Genomic DNA, 14,145 nt, shown 5'->3' on the forward strand with positions numbered 1-14,145 from the left:
CATTCTAGATCCTCTTCCCTCAGAAAGTTAGGCTCTGCCCCCGCAGGGTGCGACCCCAGCACGTGGTGATTCCTCCACAGAAGAGCTCAAACAGTACCGTCTTTTTTCCCCCCTTACCTAGCACAAGGCCCAGTGGACATTTGGAGCTCAAATAACTTTTGCAGAAAGTATGAATGAGTTGCAATTCCTGATCTAGTTAACAAACGGGGTGTGTGGAATAATGCTAAGTGCTAGGCAGACCACCAAATTAAGGTGGGTATGAGATACTGGAAGACTACAACACCAGCTTGCACGCACGAATCACGAATCACCCTTCTTCCCACAGTCGCTCTGCACCAACTTCACCCGCCAAGCACACCCACCTTTCCCCGCCCCTTCCGGAGGCTCGCCGAGCGCATGCGCCATCCGGTCCGCGCTTATTTGCGAAAGCTTGGGGCAGGTCCTGTGTAGTCCTGAGACGCCGCGAGGATAGACGCAGCGGGTGGGGCACTGGATGGAGGCGGTGGCGTCCGCAGCAACGGTCGGGGCTGCGGGTGAAAAAGTAGCCGTGTAGGCACTTAGAGATCGAAGCAGCAGCAGGGACTGCATGGCGGGAGACCGGGTCCGCTGGGTTCCCTGAGGTGCGCTCCCTGAAACCCCGGGGAGCCGTAGCCCATGGGATCGCTGAGCAGCCGAGTGCTGCGCCAACCGGGGCGAACCCATGCCCAGCAGGAGCCGGGTTCCAGGACTGGGGGCTCGGCCCGAAGGCCGGAGACTGGTGGCGACGCGGCCGGCCAAGGTTTCTGTTACTGCTCCGGCAGCCGCAAGCGCAAGCGGAGCAGCGGGGCCCTCTGCTACTGTCACCCCGACTCCGAGACAGAGGAGGATGAGGAGGAAGGGAATGAGCAGCAGCGTCTCCTCAACACTCCTCGAAGGTATGTGGTGGGACGCGCCCGCACCTGTTGGGTGGCTTCAGCGGCCTGGCCTGGGGACTAGCCTGGCATCCGGTGTGCTTGGGGGGTTGCTGCACTGTCCCAGCCTGTGAAAAGCGGACGTGTCCTTGACAAGGTAGGAGCCCTCCGATGCAGGGCGGATGGGAAGTGCCTTGGGAGACGCTTGGTATTCTGGATTATAAACCACAGACGCTGCCAGGATGATGTTATGGCCCCAAGATGAGACTCAGAAACGCCAAGCCGAAGCTTGCGTCTCATTAAATCTTAGACACGACTGGCTGGCCGGCCTTCCGTGATACATCTTTGTCCTCTCTGAGTAGGTGGCAGTAGGATAAGTTGTTTTTCATCCGGCTGCCTTAAATGGTACAGACGAGTAAATTTAGTCTGAGATGGGCACTCCCATTGTCGTCCACTCAGTGTAGCGGAAGTGATTATAGTTCTTAACTGTAAAGGTGAACTTTATCAATATAGTTCACATATGTTCCTTAGTAGGAACAGTCTTTTAACGTCTCTAGTACTTGAACATACACTGTGGATATGTGCTGCAGCTTGCTTGACCTTTTTTCAAAGAGTTGAAACAACCAGGATATTTACTTGTGAACTGGAATATAGTTTCTAAGTAGGATGTGTTTTCACATAAACAATATGGTTGGTCTGTTTTCTTAAAATTTATTTTAATTTTTTTATTTTAGAAAGGGGGTAGAGAGGGAGAGAGGAAGAGAAACATCGATGTGAGAGAGAAACAGGATCAATTGTTGTTATACTGAACCCACAACCCACACATGTGCCCTACCGGGAATCCTGGGTGACCTTTCAGTTTGTAGGCTGACACCCAACCAGTTGACTGGGGTCACATAGACTTAAATTTTTAAGTGAAATTTTAAAAATGATTAAAATTTTTTTTGCTACACAAATGTTATATATTGTAAAATAAAAATGTTGTAGAGATCTTATGTTAATTTATTCATAAAATCTTTCATACGTTTTATGTAAGAATGCCCCGAAATGAACCCCCCATGTCAAATTGTAACCTTTTTGGAGAGTCAGCATAATATAGTTTTAACAGCTCATATTCTGAGGTTAGCTTGTATTCTGCACATAATAGACTTTTTTTCCTTATAAGTAAAATGGAGATACTAATAATTGCCTTATAGGGCTTCACAAATATTAGAATGCATACAATGAATAGTGCCTGGTATAGAAGCACTCAGTAAATATTATCTCCATGATGAACTGACTCTATATTATTACAAAATGCCTCTTTATCTCTGGTAATATAGTAGTATACTATCACTTTATTTTAATAATTGTTTGAAAGGTGTATCTTTTTCCATCCTTCCCTTTTTACCTGTGTCTTTATATTTAAAGTATTATCTTGTAGATAAAGTTAGGTCTTGGTTGTTTTTTAAAATATTTTGAGTCCAATAGGATAATGTCTGCTTTCTAATTAGTATTTAGGACACTTACATTTAATATGTCATTGTTGAAATATATGTGTTATGGTCCATTTAAAAGAAAGAAGTCACACAGTAATTTGATTGGGGAAAATTTAATATAACTATTAACAGCAAGTAACTGGAAATTGACTTCTGAAGGCAAACTACTAAGGTAAAGAGATCTATAAAAAAGACAGAGAATATCGAAAGTAGTTACTCCTTCTAGGTCTGAGACAGAATACCTAAGGAAGGAACAAATTTGGAATAGTGCTGCCATATCCAGGCTAAGATTCTGATGTTGGAGGAGGTATGCTTGTAGCCCAGAAATAGTGAAGTTTGCTGGGATGTGGTAGGCTGAGGCTGGCAAGCAGGAAACTGCCCATTAAGGTACTGACAAAATTGGCTTGGAGGCTGCCTGGCTTACCAAGCTGAAAGTACTGTCAAGGCAAGAGGTGTCAAACTCATTTTCACCAGGGGCCACATCAGCCTAGCAGTTGCCTTCAAAGGGCCAAAATAATTTTAGGAGTGTATAATGTAACTACTCCTTAACTGTTAAGGAGTTGAAATTACATTCGGCCCTTTGAAGGCAACTGCTAGGCTGATGTGGCACCCAGGGAAAATGAATCTGACACCCCTGGTCTAGGCCTTTACAGAAGTTTGCCAAACCCTGGATTACATGAGTGGACTGGAATGCAAAGTCTTTAAAGCAAACTTTTATTAGAAAGTGCATATCAGAGTTTATTATGTGTATATATCAGTGGAAGATGCCTGTCTTATTTAGCTCAGTATGGTTGAAAGGTAGAAGAAAATATTAAGGCCCTGGCTGGGAAACTGAGTTGGTTAGAGTGTTGTCTTGATATGCCAAGATCTCCAGTCAGGGAACATACAAGAAGCAACCAGTGAATGCATAAATAAGTGGAACAAGTTGATGTTTCTTGCTCTCTCTCTTTAAAAGATTAATTACAAAAATATTAAGACCTAGAATTTTGGCACTGATATACTTCCTGAGGTTGTCTGGCATGCTTTCCCACTTTAACCAACTATTTCTTGAAAAGCTTTGGTTTCCATGCCCACCTTCTACCTCATACCTTTTCTCACCTGCATGTTTTACTTTACATTAACAAAATTATTAAAACTCAGCTTTTCTGCAACTAGATCTTGAGTGTTTTGTCCTTGGATTGCCTCTAAATATTGAAATCTAGCAATAGTATTTGTTCTTATAACTATGTAAATAATGTTCACTCCAGAGTCAAATAGTGTGCTAGGACCATAAATCATACTTTATGGGCCCAATGTCACAACTCTCACCCCCTGTTTTTCTCTTGGAGAAATTTTCTAACCTCATAGTCAAATGGAATCTCTTATATTCCATGAAGTGCATTAAGTCACACCCTGTTTTCATGTGTTATCTTATTGAGAAAAAGCCTTTTTTTATTGCTTTATTTTCCTGGAGGTTCTTTCTGTTTTTAAAATTATATTTTATTGTTGATGACATCACAGTTGTCCCAATTTTTTTTCCTATGCTCCCTTATACCCATCCGCACCCCCACTCCATCAGGCAATCACCATACCATTGTCCATTTTTCCTGCCTATATGTTCTTTGGCTACTCTGTTCCCTATGCTGTACTTTACATCCCCATGACTATTCTGTAACTACCATATTGTACTTCTTAATCCCTTCACCTTTTTCACCCATCCCCCCATCCCCTTCCATCTGCCATCCATCAAAACGTTCTCTGTATCTATGATTCCATTTCTGTTCTCTTTGTTTATTTTGTTTTTTAGGTTAAATTGTTGATAGATATGTATTTATTTCCATTTTATTATTCATAGTTTTTATATTCTTCTTCTTAAAGAAGACCCTTCAACATTTCATATAATACTGATTTAGATTAAAAAACTATGGTACATTTACACAATGGGATTCTATGCAGCAGAAAGAAAGAAGGAGTTCCTACCCTTTGTGACAGCATGGATGGAACTGGAAAGCATTATGCTAAACGAAGTAAGCCAGGCAGTAAAAGACAAATACCATATGATCTCACCTTTAACAGGAACCTAATCAACAAAACAAAAAAGCAAGCAAAATACAACCAAAGACACTGAAATAGAGAACAGGCTGACAGTGACCAGAGGGGAGAGGGGAGGGAATTTCAGGGGAAAAGGGGAAGGGTTTGCAGGAACAAGTTTAAAGGACACATGGACAATAACAAGGAGGGGGGGTGGAAATAGGAGTGAGGTAGGGAGGGCTGTGGTGGTGGGCTGGGATGGTGGCAAAAGGCAGAAAACTGTACTTAAACAACAATTAAAATTAAATTTTTTTTTTTTAAATACTGATTTGGTATAATGAACTCCTTTAGCTTTTTGTCTGGGAAGCTCTTTATCCCATCCTTTGATTCTAAATGATAGCTTTGGTGGGTGGAGTAATCTTGGTTGCAGGTCCTTGCTTTTCATCACTTTGAATATTTCTTCCCAACGCCTTCTAGGCTGCAAAGTTTCTTTTGAGAAAGCAGCTAATAGTCTTATGGGAATTCCCCTGTAGGTAACTAACTGCTTTTTTCTTGCTGCTTTTAAAATTCTTTGTTTTTAACTGTTTGCATTTTAATTATGATGTGTCTTGGAGTGGGCCTCTTTGTATCCATCTTGTTTGGGACTCTCTGTGCTTCCTAAACTTGCCTATTTCCTTCACCAAGTTAGGAATGTTTTCTTTCATTATGTTTTCAAATAGGTTTTCAGTTTCTTGCTTTTTCTCTTCTGCTTCTGGCACCCCTATGATGCAAATGTTGGTGTGCTTGAAGTTGTCCCACAGGCTCCTTACACTATCCTCATTTTCTTTTTATTCCTTTTTCTTCTTGCTGTTCTGATTGGTTATTTTTTGCTTCCTTATGTTCCAAATATCTGATTTGATTCTTGTTTTCATCCACTCTACTGTTGATTCCCTGTAAATTGTTCTTTATTTCAGTTAGTATATCATTCATCTCTGACTGGATCTTTTTTATACTGCTGAGGTCCTCACTAAGTTCCTTGAGCATCCTTATAACCACTGTTTTGAACTCTGACTCTGATAGATTGCTTATCTCCATAGAGTTTATTTCTTTTCCTGAAGTTTTGATCTGTTTTTTTTCATTTGGGTCACATTTCTTTGTCTCCTCATTTTGGCAGCCTCCCTGTATTTGTTTTTATATACTATATAGAGCTACTATGTCTCCCAGGCTTGATAGAGTAGCTTAATGTAGTAGATATCCTGTCAGGCCCAGTGGCACAGCCTCCCCTGTTACTCAAACTGGGTACTTAATGTGCACCCACTGTGGGGCTCTGTAAACTCTCCTGTTGTAGTTGAGCCTTGATTGCTGTTGGCACATCCAGTTTCAGCCATTGCCTGTGTTCTGTTCAGGGTTCACAGCATTAGCTATAAAGCAGTCTTCAGATGGTCACTACTTGTGCTGGGCTGAGAGATGCCCAGAAGAGACCAAGCTGTGAACTAAGGCTGGCTTCTGCTAGGGCCAAGCCTAAGGCAACTTAGTGAAAGGTTTGCTTGTTTGAGAGAACTTAAGAAACTCTGAAGCATGGTATGACAAGCCATTCATATGGAAAAGCCACTGGAAACAGCTTGGGTGAACCTGAAAGTTGGGTGGGGCAGGGCCTCAGGGAATCACCAAGGTGGGTCAAACAGTATGAGGCAGGTTAATAGAGTCTCAGATATGGCTCTGTGCCTTTGTGGGAGGAGGGCTCAGAAAAGGAACAGTGGCCTCTGCCACCATTTCTTTCTGGGAGAAAGCTGCCCCCTCATCTTTCACCCTGATGCTGGACAATTCATTTCCTTCCTGTGTGTCCCTGATGCCTCTCATATCTGCTGCCTCGGTTCTGGAGTTCGGAAAGAATGAGTTCAAGTAAGTCTGTGTGAGTCCTTTAAGAGGAACTGCCTGAAACTTGAGCAGTTTGTCTTCCACAGCCTCAATCCCCACTGATTTTTATAGCCAGAAGTTATGGAAATTTACCTTCCTGGCACTGGGACCGTGGGCTGGGGGACCTGATGTGGGTCTGGGACCCCTTGATACTGAGATATTCCTCCTGATTTTTATTCAGTACACATGTCTATGGTACCAGCCCATTCCTTGTCTCTGCTCCTTCTCCCAGTCTCAGTGTAGTTTCTTTTTTAACTCCATAGTTGTAGGGCTTCCATTCAGCTTAATTTCTGATGGTTCTGAATGATGGTTGTTCTATAGTTTGGTTGTAATTTTGATGCAGTTGTGTGAGGAGGTTGCATGTTTACCTATACCACCATCTTGACTTGAAGTCCTCTTCCTGGAGTTTCTGTCTCTTTCCACCTATATCCCTTTTGTTGACAAAAGAATACCATATTTTGTCATGTATAATGCACTTCCATATATAATACACACCCATGTTTTTGTCCCAAACTTTGAGGAAAAAAATCTTTCAGTGCATTTCTAATTTTTTAGTTCAGTTATTTATTTATAGTTAGCCCTGGCTGGTGTAGCTCAGCAGATTGAGTGCGGGCCTGTGAGTCAAAGGGTTGCCAGTTCGATTCCCAATCAGGGCACATGCCTGGGTTGCAGGCCAGGTCCCTAGATGGGGCCACATGAGAGGCAACCACACATGATGTTTCTCTTCCTCTCGTTCACCTTCCCTTCCCCTCTCTCTAAAAATAAGTAAAATAAAAAAAAATTTATTTATATTTAGATGCTTGTTTTTTTTGTATTATAAGGGAATGTCAGCATTTATTTTTGAATATACTATGGTACAAGAAACTTTATGTAACATATAATTACAAAACACAAGAACAGATACAAGGTACAAGAATTTTATCTATAGATATGGAATTAGTATTACCTATGTATAATGTGCATTCATATTTTCCCTAAAAAATTTGGGCACAAAAGTGCATATTATGCACGACAAAATACAGTTATATTCCTTCACCACATCTTCAGGTTTGTCTATCTTTCCAAACATGCCTATATGGATTCCTTCTACTGTAACCCCAAAGCTTCCCTCTTGGGTCCCTCCATCCTCCTTTTCCAATCTGGATCCATTTCTCTCTAGGTCTGCATTTGTCCTAGGACTTACTTTTACTCCATCTCTAGATTGGGGCCACTGTTTTCTGTAGCCTGTATTTTTTTCTTTCTCACTCATTTACTGCATGCTGAAATATTTTCTTTTTTTTTAAGATTTTATTTATTTATTTTTAGAGAGAGAAGGGAGGGAGAAAGAGAGAGAGAGAGAAACATCAATGTGCGATTGCTGGGTGTCATGGTCTGCAACCCAGGTATGTTCCCTGACTGGGAATCGAACCTGCGACACTTTGGTTCGCAGCCCGCGCTCAATCCATTGAGCTACACCAGCCAGGGCTTGAAATATTTTCTTAAAAATGGGTGTAAAAGAAGGTAATTTGTGCTTATCTGAATGTAAATTTAGTCTCTTGCAAATGTAATCTAAAGTAACTTTTCAAGTCTTTGATTATGTTACTTCGTGGTCTTCACATAGGTCACAGTGGTCATGAGAAATTTGACGCTGGTCTAATTTTCTTTTTTAAAATAAAAATATTTTATATATTTTTAGAGAGAGGGGAAGAGAGAGAGAAAGAGCAACATCGACGTGTGAGAGAAATGTCACTCAGTTGCCTCTCACATATGCCCCAACCGGAGACCATGCCCACAACCCAGTCATGTGCTCTGACCAGGAATCAAACCTATGACTTTTTGTTTTGCTGGATGATGCTCAACCAACTGAGCTACACTGCTCAAGGCTAATTTTCTTTTCTGTTTAGGTGACCATTTTTTTTCTTTCTGGAACTTTTGTAATTTTTTTTCTGTTTTGGGATTTACCTAATGTTCTAAGTTAATAGTCTTAGTACTGGCATATCCTTTTTTAATTTTTGTTACAATCTTATTTTAGTTGGAAGAAACTGTTTTTAATTAATTTCTTCCATAATTTTCTTTCTTCTGTTATTTTTGTTTTATTTCTTGGATCCCTTTATATTGGATTTGGGGTTTCTTGGATTGCACCTTTTTCTCTTTTTTTTTTATCATTCTAGCTCTTTTTTGCTTTATATTCTGAGAAATTTCCTTAATTTTATCATTCATCCTTTCTTATGGCTTTTTAATTTCAGCAACCATATTTTGGGTGTCTAAGCTCTTGTTCTGCATAATGCTTTATCATAGCATCCTGTTATTTTATAAAGATAATATTCTCAATCTCTAAGTGTATTCATTAGAGTGTTTTGTTTTTAAGTTTTCTTTTCCCTGAATTATATTTCCTCCAGTTGGGTGATCCTTGATTGTTTGCTTATGTTTAAGAATAGCTGCTCTGCATGTATGTGTGTGTTATGTGTTAATTGAGTAAGTAGATCTGATTCTACAAAGCCTCCCCTTTGAGTAGGAAGACTGACTGCTAAGTTGGATATGGGTGGGGCATGCTTTGTTTTAGAGCAGAGATTCCTAAACTTTGTTTACAGTACCCTTGGTGTCTCAGTAATTTTCTTTTTTTTATTTTATTATATACATTTTTAAATTCTGTTTGAACTTTTAGAGGATTTTAAAAATTTATGCATTAATGTGGAAAATTGGCTTTTTAAAAATATATTTTATTGATTATGCTATTATAGTTGTCCCATTTTCCCCCCTTTATTGCCCTCCACCCTGCACACCCCCTCCCACCCATATTCCCCACCTTTAGTTCATGTCCATGGGTCATACATATAAGTTCTTTGTTTTCTACATGTCCTATACTATTCTTAACCTCCCCCTATTTTCTATGTACCATTTATGCTACTTATTCTCTGTACCTTTTACCCCTCTGTCCACCCCCCGACTCCTCCACTGATAACCCTCCATGTGATCTCTATTTCTCTGATTCTGTTCCTGTTCTAGTTGTTTGTTTTTGTTTTAAGTGTGGTTATTAATAGCTATGAGTTTGTTGTCACTTTACTGTTCATATTTTTTATCTTCTTTTGCTTAGATAAATCCCTTTAACATTTCATACAATAAGGGCTGGGTGATGATGAACTCCTTTACTTGACCTTATCTGGGAAGCACTTTATCTGCCCTTCCATTCTAAATGATAGCTTTGCAGGACAGAGCAATCTTGGATGTAGGTCCTTGCCTTTCATGACTTTGAACACTTCTTTCCAGCCACTTTTTGTGTGTAAGGTTTCTTTTGAAAAATCAGATAACAGTCTTATGGGAATTCCTTTGTAGGTAACTGTCTCCTTTTCTCTTGCTGCTTTTAAGATTCTCTCCTTATCTTAAATCTTGGGTAATGTAATTATGATGTGCCTTGGTATGTTCCTCGTTGGGTCCAACTTCTTTGGGACTCTCTGAGTTTCCTGGACTTCCTGAAAGTCTATTTCCTTTGCCAGATTGGGAAAGTTTTCCTTCATTATTTGTTCAAATAAGTTTTCAATTTCTTAGTCTTCCTCTTCTCCTTCTGGCACCCCTACAATTCTGATGTTGGAACGTTTAAAGATGTCCTGGAGGTTCTTAAGCCTCTCTTCATTGTTTTGTTCATTCTATTCTGGTTGAATGTTTCTTTCTTCCTTCTCGTCCACACCATTGATTTGAGTCCCAGTTTCATTCCCATCACTATTGGTTCCCTGTGCATTTTCCTTTATTTCACTTATCATAACCTTCATTTTTTCCTCTAATTTGTGACCATATTCAACCAATCCTGTGAGCGTCCTGATAACCAGTATTTTGAACTGTGCATCTGATAGGTTGGCTATCTATTCATCACTTAGTTATATTTTTTTCTGGAGCTTTGATATGTTCTTTCATTTGGGCCCTTTTTTTTTTTGTCTCTGCACACTTGTTACATAATAAGGGGTGGAGCCTTAGGTGTTCACCAGGGTGGGGCAACCCACCTCGCTGCCTTGTGATGCTGTATGTCAGGGAGGGGTCCAAAAGGGAACCGTGCTGCTTGCTACGCTCTCTGCTGGTTTTCAGCCATTTCCCCTGCTACCCACAAGCAAATTTGGCCCCTCTGCTGCTGATTCCTGGGTGGGTGGATGGGTGGGTTTGTGTACATTCTAGGGCCCTGTGGATCTCTCCAATGAACTCTCCTGTGAGGCTGGGAGTTTCTCTCACTGCCACCTCAACCCGCACAGGTGTTTTCAATCAAAGGTTTGAGGCTTTATTTCCCCACATTGGAACCCTGGGTTGTGCAGTTTGTCTCGTGCCCCAGTTGTTCCTCCTGGTCTACCTGCATGCAAATGTGGGACCACCCAGTCCGAAATCCACCTCACCGAGAGTCCTCTCTGCCCAGCTGCTCATCTCCACCCGATACCCGTCCAGATGAATGTTTCTTCTTTAACTCCTTGGTTGCCGGACTTCCATACTGTTTGATTTTCTGTCGGTACTGGTTGTCTTTTGTTTTTAAATTGTTGTCCTTCTTGTGGTTGTGTGAGGAGGCACAGTGTACCTACTTATGCCTCCATCTTAACCAGAAGTCCTCTCACTAATTTTCTTCATGGCACCTTGGGTCCTAAAGAAATACCTCGTAGTTTTGTCCAACCAACTTAATAGTAGTAGACTATATGATATCTGAAAAATATTGCTGTGTTTCCTTCAAATTTAGAATATTCCACATGCCTACCTGAGTTTGCTGTGGTGCTCTAGGTGCTTTGACATACAGTATGGGGACCGTGATTTAGGGTGAATAGGTTGGAACCTATCAGGCTACAGATTCTTCATATGCCAGAAGAGGGATTGCTTTGTCTGAGGCACAATACCTATAAAGTCAGATCTTTCTGATGATTTGCTTTTTTTCTTTCTAGAAGATCCTTGGAATCTTTATACCTTAGTTATCTGTACTCTGTGTTCATAGAGAATGGAGAAGGCCTTTAAGGGAACAAGCTTCCCATTTTCCGCCTCACTTTCTACTTTTACCTTTTGTTTCCCCTGAGACCTCATCCTCCCAGCATACACCTACAAACATCTACACAGGTCCTGAAGGGCGAATGGGCTTCAGTCTCCATCCTAGAACTTCATGATATATTTTGGATGTAGCTTTCTTTTTTTTTAATATATTTTATTGATTATGCTATTACAGTTGCCCCATTTCCCCCCTTCTCTCCCCTCCACCCTGTACCCCCTCTCCCACCCACGTTCCCCCCCCCCTTTAGTTCATGTCCATGTGTCATACTTATGAGTTCTTTAGCTTCTACATTTCCCGTACTATTCTTGCCCTCCCCCTATCTATTTTCAACCTACATTCTATGCTACTTATTCTCTATACCTTTTTCCCCCTCTCCTCCTCCCACCCCCCCCCCTGCTGCTTGCCCTCCATGTGCCCTCCATTTCTGTGGTTCTGTTCCTGTTCTAGTTGTTTACTTAGTTTGTTTTTGTTTTCCTTTAGGTGTGGTTGTTAATAATTGTGAGTTTGCTGTCCTTTTACTATACATGTCTTTTCTTTATCTTCTTTTCTTAGATAAGTCCTTTTAGCATTTCATAAAATAAGGGCTTGGTGATGATGAACTCCTTTAATTTGACCTTGTCTAAAAGGCACTTTATCTTCCCTTCCATTCTAAATGAGAGCTTTGCTGGATAGAGCAATCTGGGATGTAGGTCCTTGTCTTTCATGACTTGGAATATTTCTTTCCAGCCCCTTCTTGCCTGTAAGGTCTCTTTGGAGAAATCAGCTGACAGTCTGATGGGAACTCCTTGGTAGGTTACTGTCCCCTTATCTCTTGCTACTTCTAGGATTCTCTCCTTCATTTTTACCTTGGCTAATGTAATTATGATGTGCCTTGGTGTGTTTCTTCTTGGGTCCAACTTCTTTGGGGCTCTCTGAGCTTCTTGGATTTCTTGGAAGACTGTTCCCTTTGCCAGAATGGGGAAGTTCTCCTTTATTATTTGTTCAAATAACTTTTCCACTTGTTGCTCCTCCCCTTCTGGTACCCCCTATAATTCGGATGTTGGAACGTTTAAAGGTGTCCTGGATGCTCTTAAGCTTTTCCTCGATTTTTTGAATTCTTATTTCATCATGCTTTCCTGCTTGGTTGATTCTATCTTCCTTCTGGTCCACTGTATTATTTTGAGACTCAGATCCCTTCCTTTCACTATTGGCTCTCCTCCGCGTATCTTCCTGCATCTCTTTTATGGTAACCTGCATCCTTTCATCTAAATTGCACCCAAAATCAACCAATTCCATGAGCTTTCTGATCACCAGTGTTTTGAACTGTGCATCTGATAGATTGGCTATTTCTTGGTCGCTCAAAAGGATGAGTCCTGGGGGACTGATCTGTTCTGTTGGAAACATGTCTTATGTCTTTCCCTGTCTCTCCTTTTTTTTTTTTTCCCGGTCTGGTCGTTCTTGTTACAGTGCGGGGCGGAGCCTTAGGTGTTCACCAGAGCTGGGCACCCCAGTCGCTAGATTGTGACGTTATATGTGGGGGCAGGGGCGGGAGTGGGGACGGGATGGAACAATGGCGGTAGATCCGTTCTCCTGGGCTCAGACCCTTCTCTGGGATTCTGGGCTGCGAACTCTGCCCTGGTCCACAATCACTGCCTCACTGAGTCCACCAGCTGCAGCTTGCGTACTCAGGGATCACCGCTGTGTTTGCGCCCCGGATGGCTGTCGCACCGATTTTGAGCCAAATTTTCCCCGACCTCCATGCGCCGCCGACCCGCACCAGCCCCGCGCCCGCCCAGCTCGTTGTCTCCTACCAGTCTGGATGTACGGGCCTACTTCAACTTCTTGGCTGCCCGACTGCCATTCAGATAAATCCTCTATCAGTTCTGAGTGTTATTTTGTCTGTAAATTATTGTTGTTCTAATCTTGGTTGTGCGAGGAGGTACGGTGCGTCCACCTATTCCTCCATCTTGCCGGAAGTCCTGGATGTAGCTTTCAATGCTCTTTTCCATTCATCTATTTTCTAACTTTCAGATTCATAGAGTTCTCTCAGCAGGAAATAAGCCCACCCTCACTTTTTGCTGTTGTGGACTTACTCCTTTCTGTACTTTTAATCTTTTAATGTAAGTTGGAGAGGGTGCTACCAGGTACTGGAAACTTTATAGTGTCATTTATTTCTCACAGTAACCCACTGAAGGGGGTTCTATTGGTACCCTCTTTACATCTGGGGTAATTGAGCTGTGGTGAAGCTGGGACTCAAACCCCAGTATGTCTACCACCAAAGCAGATGCTATTTTTACTGTCTTTTGGGAAGAGATGTTAAATATACTGGTTCAAGACACTATCTGAAACAGTTATTTCATTTTTTAAAAGACTAAAAATTTTAAACTACCAGGAAAGCTCTCAGGCTTAGCCAGGAATATAAAAGATATGGATCATCCTCTATCTAGGGCTTTTCTTATCTACTGGATCGCCTTATGCAATGATTATCAAACTTCAAAAAATTTATTTGTTTAAATTAAACCTTATGCAGAATTCCAAGATGTTAGCAGATAGAGTGTGTGATGCTGCCCTGGTTGAAGTTAGGTGGGATGCCCAGCATTTACTTCTCAGCTCTCGCTGGTAGCCAGTTTCCCATTGAACATAGTTTTGAGAACCTTTGGTGTAAGGTTGAGAACCAATTGTCAATTGGGGGGCAGGGAGGAGGGAGGACATTTTAACTAGTTTTTAGAATAGTTTGGTACCAAACTAATGTTAAATGTAAGTTATTTTTAAAATTACCTAGACAGGTGAAATTTTTACTCATGTTCTTCATTTTGTAATTCTATAGCAGTATTATTGTTGTTGCGTTGAAATCCTTCACAGTGCAGATTTCTAAAAGGAAATAAGGAAAAATCACTCTGACTTC

At 41.3% G+C, this 14,145-nt stretch overlaps 1 protein-coding gene across 1 annotated transcript in view; it reads left to right on the forward strand.

The window, feature by feature from the left end:
- Window positions 1-431: 431 nt before the first annotated feature.
- Window positions 432-14,145, forward strand: part of GMCL1 (germ cell-less 1, spermatogenesis associated) — a 57,591-nt gene continuing 43,877 nt past the window's right edge. The window contains exon 1 of the mRNA XM_045827001.1: window positions 432-914. Coding sequence (XP_045682957.1) covers window positions 655-914 — 260 coding nt within the window. The 5' untranslated portion in view covers window positions 432-654. The remainder of the gene's footprint in view (window positions 915-14,145) is intronic.

This window comes from Phyllostomus hastatus, unplaced genomic scaffold (assembly GCF_019186645.2).
Source record: "Phyllostomus hastatus isolate PE091 unplaced genomic scaffold, TTU_PhHast_1.1 phas_scaffold_78, whole genome shotgun sequence".
Taxonomy (NCBI): domain Eukaryota; kingdom Metazoa; phylum Chordata; class Mammalia; order Chiroptera; family Phyllostomidae; genus Phyllostomus; species Phyllostomus hastatus.